We start from the raw sequence: 21,140 nt of genomic DNA, 5'->3' as shown, positions 1-21,140 counted from the left end.
CCATCCATCACAGATCCGTCCGTGAAAAAGGATATCTGTTTTGGGAGGTGGCCAAATATTGATGGCACAACTGTTGGTTTGAGGTGATCGGGAATTCCATGGATTTCATGTTTCATCGTCAAATCAAATACAACAGAAGAATTGTTGAGGGATGTTGAAATCTCATGGGATGGAGCAACAACCGAAGGGTTTATCTCCATGGACATGAACCGCTGGTATACTGACATACAGGGTTTCTGAACAACTTCCAAACATTTCTCATAGTTCGCAATAAGCATTGGATTTGCTATTTCCGATCTAATGAGGAAACGAAAAGCCAACTCAAACAGCCTCTCTTTGAGTGGTAGTATTCCAGATATGACCTCTAGGGACATGGTATGTGTCGACTGGCTGCAGCCTAGAGCGATACGCAAACAACGGTATTGTATCCTCTCTAGCTTCAGCATGTGTGAAGCTGCGACACCTCTGAAGCATATGCTGCCGTATTCTATTACGGGCAGAATTGGGTTTGATAGAGTCGTATCAAATCCTCTGGATGGGCTCCCCATGATGTTCCTGTTACCATTCGAAGGAAATTGATCCTTGGTTGGCATCTTTGCTTCAGGTAATTGACATGTTTTTCCCATGTGCACTTAGAGTCATACCATACTCCGAGATATTTGAAGCTAGGTGACTGAGTGATGGGTCTTCCGGACAGAACTAGCTCAAAACGAGGTGGTGGTCGCTTTTTTGAAAAGACTACCATCTCCGTTTTTTCAAGCGAGAACTCGATTCCAAGACAACTGGCCCAAACGGTCAGATTGTCGAGCGTGTTTTGCAGGCTGTTCTTCATGTCTGCGGCTAGAGACGCCGTGACTGAAACTACACAGTCGTCAGCTAACTGGCGCATCGTGCAGCCGTCCGTCAAGCATGTGTCGATGTCACTGATGTAGAAGTTGTACAACAGCGGACTCAGACAAGAGCCTTGGGGGAGACCCATGTAGCTTGTTCGTGTTATTGTTGAAGAACCGTGGTTGAAAAGTAAAAGAACAAACAATGAATTTGTTAAACGATTGCTCAACCTAAATCTTATCGACAAACAGACCGCAACAAGACTAACTACATATAATGCCATATGCCCCAGAATATACGGACAGCCCAAAGCGCACAAACCCAATCATTTGTGAACACGCGCCAGTAGTGCCAGAGTTTCACGAGCGCCGCCCGCACGTCATGCGGATGCGTTCGAAAAGCAGGGCGATTGAAATGAACCGAACTGCACACATTAGCTTGTTCAAGCTTTTGCATGACTTGTAAGCCGAACACTGCATTGAAACGTGTATGATACTGTCTCCGAACAGGGTGATTGTGCTGTTATACGGTACCCGCTGGCAAGCATGAGCTCCTGGTCGCGTCACTTTACGAATGTATAAAATCAACTGTCTGTCGGGGGCTGTGCGCGTTCAGTCAGTCACTTCGTAACACACACCAATACCATCAGCTATGTGGCGATTTACTTTGTGAACAAACGCCCGAAAGTGCCCCTTCATCATCATATCGATTCACGACTGGATTGAATACACTGCAGCAACTGGATGGAATTCATGATGAAAAAATCTGCTGTATTTTTATTGTCCTAGTTCATTGAAACAAACCAGAAAATAATATTCGTATTGGATTATTAAAAATTAATTTTTTTTAATGCTACCGAGTATTCTACAGAGCTCTGGACTGAAGCTGAACTGAGAATGAAATGGAGATTAACCGGAACTAAACCAAATTCACTGAAACTAAATTGAAACTTAGCTAAAACTAAACTGGAATCAAACTGAAACTGAAATAAAATTTAAATAAAACTGAATTGAAACTCAGTTAAAATGAATGTTGAAATGAATTGTTTTGCAATCGGATTATTACTTTGCCTGTTATGTTTAAAAATGTGAAATCCAGCTATGCAAAGGAACATATTCCGAAGACTACTTGGACCTACTCACTTTTCTCAGAGATGGCTGAGCCGATTTCCACAAAATTAGTGACAAATGAATGGTCTAGCTGCCTCAGAAGACCCTATTGAGTTTTACTGTAATCGAACTGTAACTTCATTTGTAATGTGCCGACTTGTGAAAATTACGAAACTTCATTATCTCAGAAACTACACAACCGATTTGATAATTATTATCAGATGAGCGGGCTAGTTAAGGGTTAACTGATGAATTATGATTGAACACGTGGTTTCAAAGTTTGGCTGCCCTACACGTTCCCATTTCATTTGGTTATAATCGAACTTAAGCAACCGTTATGTATTAAATTGTTAATAAAACAACGAAAGTCTGTCATCTCAAAGATTACATGACTTATTTGAACATTACTAGTGTCATACGAACGAGTCATCTCTCAAACTTACAAATAACAAACTTCATAACAATTTGATATGTGACTCAAAAGTTATGAAAAGAAAAGAAATTCAAAGACTATATATTTAAAACTATACCTGCTTTGATCAATATATGTGGCCTCAACATAATTTAAATGTGGTGTCGTACTATTTGAACGTTCCCAGCTCATTGATTCCTTGCGGTTTGTTTGAAGTCTGCAAATGCACGACGAATCGGCCATAGGATATGATCAAAGTCAAATAACAAATCGTTTGAAATGATTGGTTTTATCGAAATGGCAACATCCTCGTCTTTTGGCTTCTGTACATCGCCTTAATTCTGAATATATTCATATTGGGTGGTATTCTGTCATTATCAGCAGACTTTCTGGCATCAATCTGACACCGGAAATACCCATATTGGGAGGTATTTTTGGTTGTTTTCCAGAAACTAAAAGTGGTCGTCTTCAATTTCAAAATAGTGTCCAGGGTCAATGTTTGGTTTCTATGCATCATCACGTTTACGAAAATATCCATATTGAGTATTATTCGGTCATTTCCGACTGTTGCCTATAAGTTGCCATTTAGCAATTCAAAATGGTGCCTGAGGTCAATTGTTAGCTCCTTGCATCATTCTGGTTCCAGAGATACTCATATTGGGTAGTATTTGCACTATCCATTGCCATGCCACAGCTGTGGCCGCTATCCGCCTGGTATCCACTGCACTGCTCCTGCTGCTGCTAAGGGAAGACTACTGTTGTCGCTGTCTAGAACTATTATGAGCGGTTTCGGGTGAAAAAGGCTCTTATATAGGCCAAATAGCATGTTTAAAATTGCAAGGTATATGATTCTGTCGACCGTGCTTGGGAAGCAATCATATTAACGACTTATCAGATCAGCCGAATTTTGCGCTTCAACAAGGATTGACCATTCGCAATAATATAGTTGCTTGTCATGATTTGGACTTGTAATTTTTGAATTTTAATTATGCGAAAAATAATTGTTTATGCTGATAATGAAAGCTTTTCGGATGTTGTGCTCATGACACGAGATGAAACTAAATATAAGTCTGTTCCAAATTTCTTGAAAGTGTAAATTGATTTAAAAGAAAATATTAACACTTCAATTTGGTTTTTATTTCATCCTGAAAAGGACAATTTGTTGTTTAATTCAATGTCTGAAAAGATGCCGATCACATTTCTGCGTTATCACTGGCAGTGCAAACAAAGTATTCCTTGGGGGAAAATAAACACTGAAAAGCTTTCCAGAACGTTCTTTTCGTTGGATTGCTAGTGTGCCTGCTATCGCTCAGAGACAGCATTTCACTAAAAAGCCACACTGCATCAGCTGGCCCTGCTTATATAGATGCTGAGACCAACGTCAACCGCTGCGCTATCCCCGTTGCCACAGTAGTGAACGCTTCCGTTGCCATTGGTATCCGCTGCCCTGCATCCCCTGGTCCTGCTATGGATGCTGAGACGCGCTCCGCTATCCGTTGCCATTCCACAGCTGTGGCCGTTATCTGGTGCACTGCTACTGCTGCTGTATCCACTGTTGCTGCTAAGGGAGGGCTGCTCCTGTTGCAGTCTAGAATTATAATGAGCGGCTTCGAGTGAAACAAGCTCTTTTATAGGCCAAATTGCACATTTCAAATGGCAAGGTCTATGATTCTGTCGACCATGCTCGGGAAGCAATCATATAACGACCAGTCAGAGGCCGAATTTTTCGTTTTGACAAGGCTTGACTATTTTCAATAGTACGATAGTTTGAATAATAAAATTACAAATATCTGCATTTGGGAAGAATCTTAGAAGATTTTCCAATCTATTGCTGCAAGAACGAAGGAAATCCATCGAATACTAACCGATTTATTAGCATTTGAAATTAGACATATTTTTCACTGTTTTCGGTTTTAGGTTTTCATTTTACATCCCTATGCAACCGAACTTCCTGAGAGAAGTATTCTACTTCAAAAACGATATCAATTTTTTCAACAGTTTGTTTTTGGGTCTGTTTATTCAATTAATCTGGCAACCGCCCATCCCTGCAGTTGATTCGAACAGTCTGCCGGCAAGCGAAAGTCGAACCAACGGTCGCCATACACGCATCCAACAAAACGAACGAAGCAACTCTTCCAAACCCTGCGCTCCCATTGCCGCATCACGGCCATTCTTGTTGATCAGGTGTATTGTTTCGGCACGAAAAGCAATCGCGGCTCGGTGTAAATAAAACCCGGGGACGCGCAAAGACCTCCTCCATACAAGCTGCACTCCTAGCTTGCTGTGATGATTCGCGTGTTACGGATATTTTCGGGACCAGAGAAGGCCCCCTGAAAATGTCCGACCTTTTCGCGGGCGTTGGTAATGTTCACCGATGCCGCTGATCCTCCTCTCTACCAGCATGCCACCCTGGTGCAAACTTTGGTAAAAGTACTACCACTGCGCGAAGTCTGAGTTCGCGAAAGTTTGTGTCCCTCGTCGGTCTTAGTGACGGGAGAGGTTCGAAATGACAGTCACTGTTCGGGCGTTCAGGTTACCAGTCACTGTGTGGATCCGTCGTCGGCCGATCCCGGGTTATAGAGGTGGTAACGTTTGCTGGCAGCGTCGGTTTTGCGGCTTGTTTCGCGATAGTCAGTAAAATTTTGACATTCGAACAGGGGCGCAGCCCCACACAAAGCGAAACCCTACGGAACGGACTTTTACCGAACTTTTATCGATTGATGGTCCGGTGTCGGATGTACCAGCATGCGGCGAGGACGCCTATTGTGCCTCCCTGGATTCCTGTTAATAAGCAATCAATCACCGTCAATGCCGGTGATAATGTTTTCCCATCATGAGCGGCCGCCCGTGGTCTCTTTCCCAGGTTGTGTTGATTGCGCTCGATTATGACTCTTCGATTGACGATAATCATCGCCTTCTGCGCTCGGCCCTCGCTTTATGCGAATGACAAGCGGGCGGGAGATGATCGAAAGCGGCCACAAATTGATACTCATCATCATTTGGCTTTAAGAAAAATTCCCCCGAGCCTGGCCCTGATTGTACGCCGACGACGAAGAGAGAACATTGAATCCTGGCACAAGTGTGGATCCTTCGGAAAGGCCGTGTCTCCTGCATGTGAGCCTAGAGCGGCACGTTGCGAGGGGATAAACGAGGATAAAAAGTAAATGATACTATCAACGGCTGTCATTAAATTGTCATTACCGCTCATCGCCGGCAATTTTCGCCGTTATACGAGGAAAAAAAGGGACTTTAACTTCAAAGCCTATTGGTGTTGGCTTGCGCCTCCGTAGTGGCAACACGGCATAACCCGAATCCAATCACGTGCTCTTCTGGCCCATGCAGCGAAGAGGGTTCCATAATCTTGTTGCCTGCCGTTGTTGCGATCTACCCGCGCTTGAATTCAGCCAGCCTACTCACCTGGCTGCGATCCTGGCCATTTCGTACAGAATGCGGTGCACCAAAAACAAAATGAGCCACACCAGAGTTCCAACAGACCGGGACTGAACATGACACTGCTACAAGTTGGGAAGCGTTCTCCGTGCACTGAGAACGCCACTTGGCTGGCACCCGATCCGTTCCGTTCACGACCCAAAGAAAGATTCTGTACCGTACGCCGTACACGACACACATTACGTTAGTTTTAGTTAAGAACCATAAAATAATTTCCGATATTCTTAGTGTACTTGCAAAAGTTTCGAACAGGAGTCCAGCAACGGTTAGCAGTGCATGCTGCTGGTGCCTGTGTGATGATGGCTGCGCGCAGCCATGGTGATGGACTTTCAAAATAGAACAGCATGGCATACTCTGAGATTGCTTTGCTCGGTGCACCGCACCGTCGGCATGATAATAATGCAAAACGCCGACAGTGGCTTCGTATCCGCCCCTATGTCCTCAGTCACACTGAATACCGTTTGGCTTTTTGGTAACCCGTGTTAAAATAATACGGATGCCGCACGAAAAAATAGCATGTGAATTGGTGTGCATAAACGAAATCGATGTTGTACTTACCGGGTTTAATCTGAAATGAAACAAAAAATAATAAACCTATTAGGTATTTTGTACCATTTATATGAAAATTATTAGGATTGAGTAGTAATTCTTAGACAAAACTGCCTTACAACGGGGACATGTGTTACACACGACCGGAGATAGTCTTGTAGTGCAAATTTGCGTCAGTGCAACAAATTGTTGTGCCTTGTTGTAAATCACAAGTAGAAAAGAGAGACGGCATAAATTCGCTAAAAATTGCCGCAGAAAAAACGCAGTAACAAATGAATTCGAAATAAGCCATAGTAGGCGGGTGGCAAACAGTCAGTTCTCTCATTGAAGTTCTACCGTTTAGTTGTTATTATTATTTCACAATTGCATTATAATGACTAAAGTGAATGTAAAAGAAAAGCTCACGACGAGGCAGGATTTTGTAGATGCTTTTGTAGATTCTCACCAAGCCAATGTGAATTCATGTTAATATTGTGATAATGAGAATTTTCGTTCGATTACAGAAGAAAAAAAACGAATTTTCGTTTCGTTGGAAGGCATTGCCCTGCTCTACCAGCAAAACAGGATGTTTTGAACGAAGTTGATATTGAAGAATTTGCTCTTATGATTCAAAGTCTTGGAACGGTTATCGAAAAATGCTCTGAGCTTCAAGCTATCAATGAGTTTTGTGGCAGTTGAATAGTCTTAGAACTTCCAGCCACACCAAAGTTTCATATAATGAAGTTTCACGTAGCAGAATTGAATTTTAAGATCTCGAACGGTTTTCAGAGCAAACCATTGAAGCCATTCATCAAGGTTTTTCAAAACATGGATGAATTACAAAGTTCCAGAGGCCTATGCAAAACTATGAGAGGAAGAGTGTGACAGAGAGAGTGGCAGTGCTTGGAATTTGGAAGAAGAAGACGGACCTGGGCGCAGCATTGTCGTAAAGTCTTCCGAAGATCCGAGGAGAACCAGAGGTCTGGCCACTGTTCATCAGCAATTCACGACAGAAGCCTGCGAATTCTCGAATTACAAATAAACTGAATCGACTTCAAGACTGATGGGAGAAAGGCCCTTGCTATGGTATGCAACTACAAATTTTGAATGTCGTGGAAGCCCTCAGCTTATACGGCCACCTGATTCTCGGATGCTATTACTCGTCTCAAACGAATCTTTAAACAAATCAAAGAGAACAAAACCATTACGTTTTTTATGGAGCTAGAGAAATTTCCTGTTGGAGTACGAATTATTAGAACATACAAGTACCTTAAAGAACATTGGAGAGTTAGTGCTCGTGGGTTGAGAAACTACCGTATTTCCTTAAAAGATTGGCAACAAGATGGTAATAGACTCGAGGATGAATTACCAGATCTAATTAAGGAGACCGATAATAAAACGCTGGCCCTACTTTTACTGACCTGCGAAGATATTTATGCGCAATGCACAACGGAAAAACTCCTGAATTTTTGAAATACGCTGATGAAGCTGCTCTTCAGCAGCTCCACAAGTTGATAGAAGACGTTTGGACCACCAATGTTATGCCTGAAGCCTGGAAACATAATTTGGTCATATCTATTCCTAAGGTACGAAGTCCGAAGTATACTTCGCAATATAGGAGGATATGTTTGACGAGTACTGAGTATAAATTATACGCGATTTGGGTGTTGGAGAAGTTGCAAGATCATGTAGGCGAACTAGGGTCCCACCAAGCTGCTTTCCTCGCCGGCCGATCGACTACTGATCATTTATTTCTTGTACAACGTATATTCCAAGAGCGATGGAATGAAGGAGTTCCAATAATCACAATGCCACTTGATATTGAACGAGCCTTCGATAGTGTTAGCTTGAAATGTCTACCAGCTATTTGGTAACACATTATTTATCGCGCTGTGTACGTTGAATATTTTAAAACTAAGCTTGGAAAATAAGTTCAATTGATGGGTTTACACTGATGCTCACCTAATTTTTTTTCTTGCATCTTATAGAATTTTTTCTCAGCTTTCTAATGCTGGTCTCAGATCGAAAATCGGTAGTTGCGAACACGGTCAAAATTGCATTTTTCTGATATAATCCAAGATGGCGCCAAAATTCAAAATGGCGGCCTGAATTTTGATTACTTCAAATGAAAGCCCTATCATTCCTCTTTATAGAAAAGTGCTACTTGTAGTACTTTACATAACGAATTTTAGAGGCATAGCTCAAATAATACATCATGAATTGCTAAAATTTCAACTTTCTGAAAACTGTTTCGCCCCTTGGTGACCAAGGGGTCAATAAATTCGATCAGACAAAAATGGCATTATCATTTTTTCTCTATTTCTAATAACTATAAGCATTTATATCAAATTTGAAAGACCTTGTGCACCTTGTGGCCTAGTTTTAGCGAGAATTGCTCATAAATAAATCATTACAAACATTACCCCCCCCCCCCCCCCCCCCCCCTATAAAGAAAATGTTTGTGATGGCCTTAATACACGCGAGATCTAAAGTCCATGTTTCTCCTCAGTGCTATAGTTATATCTGGATATGACAGGGTTTTGAACACATGGCAATAATCTCCTTCAGTAACACATTTCAAACAGGAACAGTTTTAGTTTATTCGTTGTATCTTCAGTTTTGATTCCTTTCTCTAGAAGTTTGTTCAATTTAATAACACACGGTCCCGGGAAGGTATTGACATCTTTTGGTTTACCTTGTCACGGGCAGGGTTGCAAATTTTCACTGTCAGTGATATATTCTCAGTTGAAACGGAAAACTACGAATATCAGTATCAACACGAACGAGCTGAAAGTGATAATTGCTTTCAGCTCCAACCAGTTAGGGAGAGAAATAAACTCCGAAAAAACACAAATTGGGGCTTATAAAATATTTTAAATCAGGTTTGATATAGTCCAGAGGTACTTTGAGAAGCCAGAACAGCTAAAAAATTATTGCAAATGTTCACAACTGAGGTCTGAAAGAACAAACTTCGGAAAAAACCCGTAATAAAAGTAAGGAAAGACCAAAAATTTATAATGGAAAATTGTTTAAAAAGTTACATACTCAAACTATTTCTAACTAGGGCTAGAAAAGACAAAAAAAAAATTCTCAAATCAGCTGGTGAGATTTCCAATAAAAATCGGCTTTTAAGACTAAAAAAGAGACAACCCTAATATTGAGGGGTTAGAAGAAGTAGAAAATTCTCCTAATAGAGTTAGTAAAATATCTCAAATTGCCACAAGGAAAAAGTAAAAACTTCCCAAATTTGTATGTAAATTACTGCGCTTTTGGAAGCAGTCCTAAATCGGTTAAAGAATCGAAAGTCGCAATTCAACATTAATTTTAGAATAAATATTACAGGCTGAAACAGATACAAAATAACTCTAAACTTGCCATAAGCGCTTCGAAATTTAACTTGAAATAATTGAAATCAAGTTCCAAAATAATCCTGAGTTGATCCCAGAAATCAAGCGTTGAAGAAGCTTGTAATCATTTGAAAAACGATTTAGAAGACCAGATTTTTTGCTGCTTGTATAAGTTCAAAACAAGAAAAAGATACAAATTTAAAAAAATAGTCAGAAAAATCCAGATTTGATTATAAAACCAAGGAATTATTAAGGTCAGCAAAGACGACAGTACTTTAACTTGAAGTAAAATATCTGCAAACGAACTCAGGCCAGAAAAGCAGTAAAAAAATGTTTTCAATTTGAACTCAGAATTGCCGGAGACGGTTTGAGAAGATGAGGCAAAAAATAATCCTAAAGTATACTTTTAGCTTATTGGAAAAAAGCTGCTTTCGAGGGCTTGAAAATTAACGCTTGGAAAAAATTAACCCCAAAAGTCTGTTCAAAGTTGCCGAAAACAGTGAGGTGAAAAACTAGAAAAGGCAAAATATCTCAACTTAGTTTAAAAATTCTTAAAAATGCGTTGAGAAATAAAAATGGGGACAAAAGGCTCGAACTTAGGTTTAGAAAAACAAGCAATCAACCCAAGTGCGTACGCCTTCATTTTCCTGGCCGTTTTTAAGAAAAGACAATAAAATACCACAGGTGCAGCAAAACCATTCTAAATCCGGGCTAAAATTATCCTAAGTCTCTCTCATAAAGCCAAGAAAACACGAAAAAGCGCTGATTGAGGCTAATAAAACATTTTATATTAGGCTTGAAATAGTCCAAAAATATTACGTAAGCCAATCCTTAATATGCACCTTTTTCCCTAATCTCTAATTGAGTATTAAATACAATGCCAAAATTCAGAAGAGCTGATAAACGACTCCGAATTGTGCCCAAAAATAAATTGAAAAATGGCCCCAAACGCATCAAGTTTAAAATATCCTGTAATAAACCCTTTTTATTCATCCTAAATTTTACAAAAAAAAACAGATATGCGAAATAATGATAAAAGGTCAAAAAACTGCACATTCAGTTTATAACAACATTTTTAATTCAAAAGAGAGAATCGTCGAAAAACGCCATCGGAAATCGATGAAAGTGAAAAAAAAATGGCATTGGTGGTATTCAAGACACGACCGCATGACGTTGGACTACGGTATTCTTATTTTCCATTAAAACAAATAATAGAGAGAATTGCAACTCTAGTATTTGCTGCAATTTTATCTAGTGCATTTCTGAATGCTGAGACGTTAAAACGTTATAAATAATAATATATAGGGTAGGGAACGGCTTAAGCAGTAGCACCCATTTTAATCAGTCGAAGAAAACAGGCCTCAAACTCCTGCATTTCGACCACTATCGACAATTTCAATGATGGAAACGAAAACTTTGATTGTCTAGCTGTCTTACGAATATAAGAAATACCGTTAATCACAAAGAAATCTGTGAACAATTGCAATTGAAACAAATCGACCTATATTGCAGCCATTCAGGAGCACCAGCTGAAAAAAAAACGCCTGCAAAACAGATGGAAACTGCTTAAAATAGGTTCGGGGTGATTGGAATAGTGTCCCTCGATTGGTAACTTTGATTGATGATTGTCAAAGTTTGCTAACTTAGTTTTACAATCCGTAAACAAGTTCTGACAGAGGAAACGATAGAGAGCAGATTGATATACTACTGTTTGAGTTTCACCCAGCACATTTCGAGTATTTCGTCTGAATACACAGGCGGTTCCTAAAGCTGCTTAGAATATGTTTCCTACCCTACTAAAAGAATGGATATCTTTTATTTAATCGCTGTCATTTCAAACATATTCGAATCAAACCTTTGTTCGTAGCTGCACCAGCAAGACAATCATTTAATTGAGCGAATTGGTAAAATTTTCCTATCTAAGCAAAAAGCAAACTTAACGAATCTATCTGAAATTGGAGCCCAGAACGATTCAAACGAAAATTTAAAATTTAAAAATTGTTTGACAATAAATTGATAAAACTCATGCTCGGTTAGCTCCAGCCCAGCATATAACTTCATGTATTTAAACAAAAAATACGTTTATTTCAATAACTTAATACAGCAAGAGCTCAATTACACGTTTTTCGGTAGTTGTTATCAAGGTTTTGGCGAGTGACAGGAAAATATCTTAACTTCTTCAATTGTGATTTAGAGCATTTCTAATTGTTTTGTTATTTTTCACGATAGCGACAAGTTTGTTTCTTTCTCCGTGTGCGAGAAACAAAATCAAAACGGCGGACCGAGAAACAAAAATGAAATTTAATGAATGCTTTTTGAGAAAACTTGCAACTCTTTTTACCAATAATTCATGACACTCAAAAGAACCTGTTTTGATCTAAATGAAATTTTTAGTAAATAAGTGTTGATCATTCATAGGCAGTAATTTTTTCTCGATGACTAAAGACTGGCTGAAGAAGTTAAAATCGCTGCTGTAAAATCAAATTCACAACTGTGTTCGTTAAGACGTTTTGAACGCTTCGCGGTTGGGCCTAAATAAATATTAGAGTTAAAATAAAAGACGTTTTAATATTTTTAATGACAATAATAATTTTCGATAAACACCCGCTATAGTTATCCACACACTTGCTATAACTATCTATACACACGTTAAAACTATTCATACACACGCTGTAGCTATAGTTTTTTATACAAACATGCTAAAGTTATCCATACACACGCTATTCCTATCCATACATCCGATACAACTATCTATACACACGCATAAGCTATCCAACCATGTGCTATTACTATCCATACATACGCCATAAGTAATCATTACACACGCAGCAGCTATCCACACACACGCTATAACTATCCGTACACACGCTGAAGATATACACGCTATAGCCATAATATGCTACACATGCTATATCTTACACACGCTATAGCTAGCCATACACACGCAACAGCTCTAGCTATCGAACAGAATGAAGAAATGCAGCTGCCCACTACCTCCACCGCTGCTGCCTGATACCACCGCTCTGGTTCTGCTGCAGCTCAGTTTCCCCACTGGAATCAGCCACCGCTGCTGATTATTCAAGACCGTTCTAGTGGCCTTCCACTTGTTGACTGATGACTACTATGAGACGACGCAGGTTATTATATAGCCCAAAGCAAAAATCAATTCGCGAGCAAAGGGGAAGCGAGCTTGTGATTGGTTGAATGTGCACGACTTTTAACACAACTTTTAACTAGTTTAGTATCGAAAACATATTTAAATTAGTATATGACAATCTTGCGCAATATTTCCCCTATCAATCAAGCCATTCCTGTTTAGAATCTGTTCAGTGGTAATGATAAAAGAAGCATTTTAAAATGGTGTTGAAACACCTGTTGCCGCTACCGAAAGCGAGCTCGTTATTGGTTGAAAGCTGCGAGACTGTTTACAAAGTCAGATCGGTTATATCCGTTAGTGTCGACTGTGCTTGTGAATAGAGGTGGTGATTGGTTGCTCGGTATGATTTAGACAATCGATGTGATTTATCAATTTTTCAATAGTGTATCTCGAACAATAGGTTATTTTTGTTACATAAATTCAACCGTAAAAGAATTTCTGATCGGTTGATGCCAAAACCTCGAAATTCTGAAAAGAAATGACTGATATATAAGCGCTCAAAACCTGACCACTTTTCCCTGGTTTTCCCTGGTTGAATTACTAGATTTTCAAATTCAGGTGTCTTACTTCGATATAGACGTTAGTCCAACGTCAAAACCTTCTTAAATAGAGGTAAGAAAGATAATTCTCGTGTCCACGTTGGCAAACTGGCTAGTAAACGCATTCAAAACCTTTAAGTGCAAAACCAATATTTCATGACAATATTGCTGAAATAAACTTCAGTCGTAAATTGTCACCCCAAAGGTTTTGAAGGCCAGCAAAAAAAACTCAAATCCTGAAAAAAGTCACTCCGTTTTCGACTAAGAATAAGCTTAAATAACATTTGAAGACAACAAAACGTAAAAAAACATCATAGGCCTGATTTTTACTATCAATAAAACTACCAAAAACACAAATTAGGCTCCTAATTGCCAAAAACCTCTTTACAAGAACAGAGAAGCCATTCAAAATTGCTAAAAATTTATTTAAATGATCAAAGTAGGCAAACACGATTGAAAGTACTAATGTCGAATTCGTTTTTACGGCAGGACTATCCTGTCCCGGACTACGGTTTGCAGCTAAAAAAAAACACTTCCCGAGCAGTTGCAATGGTGTGCGTAATACCAGAGGTAGCTGTCACTTTTGTTTTGGTCATTATCGCCATTGTCTTTTATCGCGTTTGTGCTACTGTACGAAAAATTTGCCAATTTACTGAAAAATCACAAAATAACAAAATAAAATAAATAAAATTCAACCTGATGTTTGACACGCGAAGAACAATAATCAAAGCAAACCGATTTTGACACATTTTTTTTTTTTGATTTTGACACATACGTGTGAATGTGTTGGTGATCAAAATCATTTCAAATCGCCTGGAAATACGCGAAAATTTAATCGACCATTTTTGATTTGAATGAAACTTGCACACGTATTTGGCTCAGCAAACTGAGCATTTTCCACAGATGGAGTGATTTTTTACACCCATGAGTTACATTCTAAAAGGGCGTATGCCTTTTGGCATAGGTTTTACTCGAAGCATTTTAGCCCAGAAACCGTTGGTTGTATAGAAAAACTAATAAAAATTTATCAAAAATGTCATTTAGTTGGGTATCATATGAAGAATATGAACAAGGAGTAACAGAATGGAGCAATATTTTCAAAAAATCTAAAATAATAGCTGGCACACAAAAGTATCACTCGTTTGTTCCGATTTCAGAAAATAAGATACAAACGAAGCTGTTTTCAAAAGATGGCGAAACATTTACTTATGATGTATATAAAATATAAGGTGAAACTAGTTCTGTAAAGTATCTATGTCATAAAAAAATATGTTCCTAAGATAATAAAACTCGAAAATAAATATTTGATTCTTATATATATTTATATCACATAGAACATTTAACTCTTTTCTTGAGAACCGTTCGCCCAATCGTTTTGTTGTCAAAGAATGAATTGTATATTTTTGATCAAGCATTCCAATGAACGTATGGTTTTTGCTGGAGAACCATGGACAAATTAAGAAAAACGTGTATTTTCCTAAATTTTAATAAGTGTTCGAGCTTAAATTAGAAATAACTCGAAAACCAATGCCTTTAGAATGTTTACTACCAAGAGCTTTTTGATTCAAAATGACTCTCTGCATCTTTTAAAATCATCAGAATACAAATATTTTGAAAAATGTTTGAATTATAATTTTCATAAAAAAATTAATCTACCATAAAAAAATTATTTTTCATTTCTCCATCCTGGACTTTTTTTTTAAAGTTGCGTATCAACGTCAAGTTTCTTTAAAAAAAAATTAAAAAACAATTCAACTCTTTTTTTTAAATGAAATTTAATGTTTATTTTTAATTTTTTTTGGTCAAAATAATTTTTTTTGTACAGTGTATATTTTTTTATGATGCATTTTTAATTCCCTGCAACTCATTCTCAGACAGTTTTTCTATACAACCAACGGTTTCTGGGCTACAATGCTTCGAGTAAAACCTATGCCAAAAGGCATACGCCCTTTTAGAATGTAACTCATGGGTGTAAAAAATCACTCTATCTGTGGAAAATGCTCAGTTTGCTGAGCCAAATACGTGTGCAAAGTTTTATTCAAATCAAAAATGGTCGATATTCGACCATCGGTGATTTGGCGCGATCTTGCTCTATACTGCTTAGTAGAATAATTAACAATTTAATACATAACGGTTGCTTAAGTTCGATTATAATCAAATGAAAATAGGGCAGCCCAACTTTGAAACCTCGTGTTCAATCATAATTCATCAGTTAACCTTAAACTAGCCCGCTTATCTGATAATAATACTGATCAAATCCGTTGTGTAGTTTCTGAGATAATGAAGTTTCGTGATTTTCACATTCCGGTACATTACAGACGAAATTACAGTTCGATTACAGCAAAATTCAATAGGGTGTCATGAGGCAGCTAGACCTTTCATTTGACCCTAATTTTGTGGAAATCGGGTCAGCCATCTCTGTGAAAAGTGAGTGAGTTCAAGCAGTCTTCGGAATATGTTCCTTTTCATAGCTGGATTTCACATTTTTAAACATAATAGGCAAAGTAATAGTCTGATTGCAAAACAAATCAATAGGGTTTCATGGGGCAACTAGACCTTCCATTTGAGATTGATTTTATGAAAATCGGTTCAGCCATCTCTGAGAAACATGAGTGAGATTAAGTAGTCACGTTTCTTGTCATAACTTTTGAACTACAAGTTCAATCTTCATGAAATTCAAAAGTTAAGGGTATTTTAGGTAGCCCGTTTACTTGAAACCTATTTTGTTCGAATCGGTTGTGTAGTTTTTGAGATAATGATGTTTCATGATTTTTCATTTGATACATTACCTCTGAACCAAAAATCCGATTACAATGAAATTTAATAAGGTCTTATGGGACAACGAGACCTTTCATTTGCAATTAATTTCATGAAAATCGGTCCAGCCATCTCTGAGAAAAGTCAGTGAGAATAAAAATCTGCACATACACACACACATACAGAAAATGCTCAGCTCGTCGAGCTGAGTCGAGTGATATATGCCATTCGGCCCTTTGGAGCACTTTTTTACTTTCGGTTTTGCAAGTGATTGCTATACCTTTCTAGGAGAAAGGCAAAAAATATATAAAATATCCTGTTTTGTTTTACTACCTGAAAGTTAGAAGGCGATTGGTTGAATGAGTGGAAAATACCAGTTTTTTTGTGATGCAATTTGGTCCCGGACACTCTTTACCCAATCCAACGAATCTGCTTCAGAACAGTCCTGTCGAAGATTTTTATATGATTTCATGTTCCTTGGTGTGCAAAAACAACTGGAGAGCAACAAAATTTCAGTTGTCACCCGTTAGCTAATACCTGCACTGGTTACCTCGCACAAACTACTACGATAGATCATTACCATGACCAATGTAAATGTTTCATCGCATAACGTTGATTTGCGAAATTCTTGCGATAAATCTTCTTCTTCCTTTTCTATATCTATAAAATAGATGATACCCAGCCCGCGTTGCTGCGCCTCTTAGTTTGTAACGACAATTATGTATTTCTGGAATGTGCCATAATTTCAAACATGTATTACCATGCAATAAAAACCTAAATTAATCCACCTAGCGGTCAGACTTATTATTTGTAAAAATAGATTTACATGAATGCTTAAATGCAATAAATGTTAATCCACTCTTTGGGTTCTAAAATAATGTTAGTACTTAAGAAATAGCGAAATAAAAGCAATGACTCCTAATTTCGAACAATTCAATCACTAGCGATGCCGGGAACGTTCAGATAGTACGATACCACATTTAAATCATGTTGAGGCCATATATATTGATCGAAGCAAGTAAAGTGTTGAATAGTCTTTGAATTTCTTTTCTTTCTAAAACTTTTAAACAGCATATCAAATTGTTATGAAGTTTGTTATTTGTTAGTTTGAGAGATGACTCATTTGTATGATACTAGTTATGTTCCAATAAGTCGTGTAATACTTGAGATAATAGACTTTCGTTGTTTTACAAATTAAAACATAACGCTTGCTTAAGTTTGATTACAATCCAATGAAAAGGTAACGTATGGGGCAGTCAAACTTTGAAACCACGTGTTCAATCATAGTTCATCAGTTAACCCTTAACTAGCCCGTTCATCTGATATCAATATTGTTCAAATCGGTTGTGTAGTTTCTGAGATAATGAGGTTTCGTGATTTTCACATTTCGATACATTACAGACGAAGTTACAGTCCGATTACTGCAAAATTCAATAGGGTGTTATGAGGTAGGTAGACCTTTTATTTGATACTAATTCTGTGGAAATCGGGTCAACCATCTCTGAGAAATATGAGTGAGTCCAAGTAAGTTGTTTTGGAATATGTTTCTTTTCATAGCTGGATTTCACATTTTAAAACATAACAGGCAAAGTAATAATCCGTTTGTAAAAAAAATCATGAGGGTCTTATGGGGCAACAAGACCTTTCATAGGACACTAATTTTATAAAAATCGGGCCAGCCATCTCTGAGAAACATGAGTGCGATTAAATAGTCTCCAGAACACGTTTCTTTCCATAACCTTTGAACCACATGTTCAATCTTCATAAAATTCAAAAGTTAAGGGTTTTTAAGGTAGCCCGTTCATTTGAATTTAATTTACTAATTTACTAATTTAATCAAATCGGATGTGTGGTTTCTGAGATATTGATGTTTCGTGATTTTTACACTTTGATACATAACCTCTAAACTAGAAATCAGATTACAATAAAATTCAATAGGGTCTTATAGGGCAACTAGACCTCTCATTTGCAATTAATTTCATTGAAATCTGTTCGGTCAGACCATCTCTGAGAATAGTGAGTGCGAAAAAAGGTGCACATACACACGTACACACCCACACACAAACATATACACCTATACATGCTTATATGCAGAAAATTCTCGATTCATCTAACTGAGTCGAGTAGTATATGACATTCGGCCATTTGGATCACTTTTCTACCTTTTAATTAGCCAGTGATCGTTAGGAGGAAGTCAAAATGTTTACTTTCATTATGTGATTTCACATTTTCATGAACAACGGACAAAGTTACAATCCGATTGCAATGAAATTCAATAGCAACCTATGGGGCAACTAGACCTTTCATTTGACACTAATTTTGTGAAAATCGGTTCAGCCATCTCTGAGAAAAATGAGTGAGTTTAAACAACCTCAGGATAACTTTTCTTTACATAACTTTTGAACCATATGTTCAATCATTACGAAATTCAAAAGTTAAGGGTTCTGGAGACAGCCCGATCATTTGAAACCAATTTTATTAAAATCGGTTGTGTGGTTTCTGAGATATTGATGTTTCGTGATTTTTACATTTTGATACATAACCTCTAAACTAAAAATCCGATTACAATGAAATTCAATAGCAACCTATGGCGCAACTAGACCTTTCATTTGCAATTAATTTCATGAAAATCGGTCCAGCCATCTCTGAGAAAAGTGAGTGAGAAAAAAAAGTTGCACATACATACACACACACACATACACACATACATACATACATACAGAAAATGCTCAGTTCGAGTGGTATATGACATTCGGCCATTGGGACCACTTTTATTTCTTTGGTTTTTCCAGTGATTGCTATACCTTTCTAGGAGAAAGGCAAAACAGTGATAGGACAAAGTGTAGTCCGCGGGGTAACTACACCGCAAAAACGAAAACGACATAAAGGAAAGAACTTTAAAACGAAAGATGCAAAAAATGAGCTAAGAAACATTATTAGCCTGCCGCAGCCATTCGCAAACCAGCAATGTCCTGTTGATTGCTTAGAATGAGCACAAAAAAGGCTTTAAAAGCGTAAATGAAGCTCAGGTTGCTCTGATCAATTTAAAGAACGGCGAGTTGCTGTGATTATTTGCTGTATTCACAGCTATCAGAAATCGGTTACATGTGTAACACACGACCGAACACAGCTCTTGTAGTACAACTTTGCGCCAGTGCAACAATATGGCGTGTTTTGTTGTAAATCGCACATAGAGAGGCGGCGAACATACGCGGTCGCAACAACGTTCAACTAGAGACTATCGTGTCAGCTCGGCGTAGCTTACTGTGACGACGTTTCACCCTACCTGACGCACGTCTCACACCACACGCTCTGCTAATCAAACGATTCATTTTGTTATTACTCTTCCTAGCCGGAGCGTGCCTGGTAGCTGAAAATAGGAGGTAGAGCTACCATGACAACAGCTCGACCAGGAGCTAGCACCTGGTAGTACCAGCACAGTAACAGTAATAGTTGCCAGGCGACCGGATTTGAGCGCGAATTTTCGTTGCCTCATGAATAACGTAACTATTAGTTCATCATTCCTTTTGGCAACTCTGATGCGCACTCGCCAGTGCACCTAGCTCCTGCCGCTTCTGGTCGCCTGTGACGCGTATTATCGATTGCTCTCATTGATGTCTCGTGATTTTGATGTGCGTTTTTTATTATCGAAAAAATTGTACCACGCTGTAATTCGTATTAGATAGTGACGAGAATCACAGCTGAAAATCAACTGACTGTAGCTTTTTTCTCTCTGTATTTAAAAAAATGCCCTATAATCATAGGAAGAAATAATGATTACATTCCACCTCCTTTTCCTTACAGATTTCAGAAGGCCTGCATCAAATACGGCGTCGCGGATGTGGACCTGTTCCAGACGACCGACTTGTGGGACAAGAAGAACATTGCCCTGGTTACGACCACCATCTTTGCTGTGGGCCGAGCGGTGAGTTTTTTTCCCTTTCAGTTGCTAGGTTACGCTTAGCAATCACTAGCATAACCGAACCGACGTTCGCCGCTTCGGTAGAGCGATGGCGGGTAAAATTACGCACATCAGGTAGGCCGTTTAACTGACGGTTCTACAATTCAAAAACCAAGTGATGAAGTCGGGTTATGAAATCAGCTGATTTCGCCTCGCTCGCTTTTCGTCACCTTGCCAAAGGAAGGCGGAAGGTCGAATGTCTGATGGTTTTTTTTTTCGTGTGCGTATAATGACAAAACAAACAATGGATAATGGGAGGAGAATTCTAACCTCGGATTTCTCTCCACTTTGCAGTGTTATCGTCACCCGGAGTTCCGCGGTCCTTATCTCGGACCACGTCCGTCGGAGGAAAACCGCCGTGAGTTTACCGAGGAGCAGCTGCGGGCCGGTGAGGGTCTGATCGGTCTGCAGGCCGGATCAAATAAGGGGGCGACCCAAGCCGGGCTGAACTTTGGAGCCACGCGGAAGATTTTACTGGGCAAGTGAGCCTAGCCCCCACTCGTGCGCGATTTCCTTAAATTATTTATTTATTAAACACGCTTATCTTTATTTTTGTATTTACGTTTCATGATTAATTTTACTCTCTGTTCGCTATAAAGTAAGCTTCCGCGCAGCGGAAAGTATTATTTTAGAATCGATGAAAACTTATTGCTAACCACTTTGATTTAGGTTTAACCATTTGGATCGAAATAAAGTACATCTTACTTACTTCACCGCAACATTTTATGGAATGAAAAACATTGATTGGTTTTGAAGAAATTTCCTGACTTATCTTTTAGGTCCAGTTCAAGTAACTGGCCAATTTTTACAGCTTGTTATAAGTATCTACTTGTTTGCTATAAGAAATAGTGTCGAATAACACTTAATTTTTCGACTATTCTAAGATTAACCTTTAATCTCTTCTAAACCAAAAACTCTGAACAAGATTCAATTTTTTGATTTTTTTATTGGGATTTTATTTTATCGTTTAAATTGTGCTCGGGCAATTTGAGCCTCAATCTGGGATAGTATTTGTTCTCACCGTTTCTGAATTATAAAAGCGGCCACGG

At 38.5% G+C, this 21,140-nt stretch overlaps 1 protein-coding gene across 1 annotated transcript in view; it reads left to right on the top strand.

The window, feature by feature from the left end:
* LOC129717968 (muscle-specific protein 20-like) overlaps window positions 1–20,810 on the top strand; it is a 151,096-nt gene extending 130,286 nt beyond the window's left edge. Inside the window, exons 3-4 of the mRNA XM_055668293.1 lie at window positions 19,935–20,055; window positions 20,386–20,810. Of these exons, the coding sequence (XP_055524268.1) occupies window positions 19,935–20,055; window positions 20,386–20,577 (313 nt within the window). The 3' untranslated portion in view covers window positions 20,578–20,810. The remainder of the gene's footprint in view (window positions 1–19,934; window positions 20,056–20,385) is intronic.
* The last annotated feature ends 330 nt before the right edge of the window (window positions 20,811–21,140 follow it).

The sequence above is a fragment of the Wyeomyia smithii genome, chromosome 1, assembly GCF_029784165.1.
Source record: "Wyeomyia smithii strain HCP4-BCI-WySm-NY-G18 chromosome 1, ASM2978416v1, whole genome shotgun sequence".
NCBI classification, from domain to species: domain Eukaryota; kingdom Metazoa; phylum Arthropoda; class Insecta; order Diptera; family Culicidae; genus Wyeomyia; species Wyeomyia smithii.
This window is presented reverse-complemented; position numbering and strand designations above follow the sequence as displayed.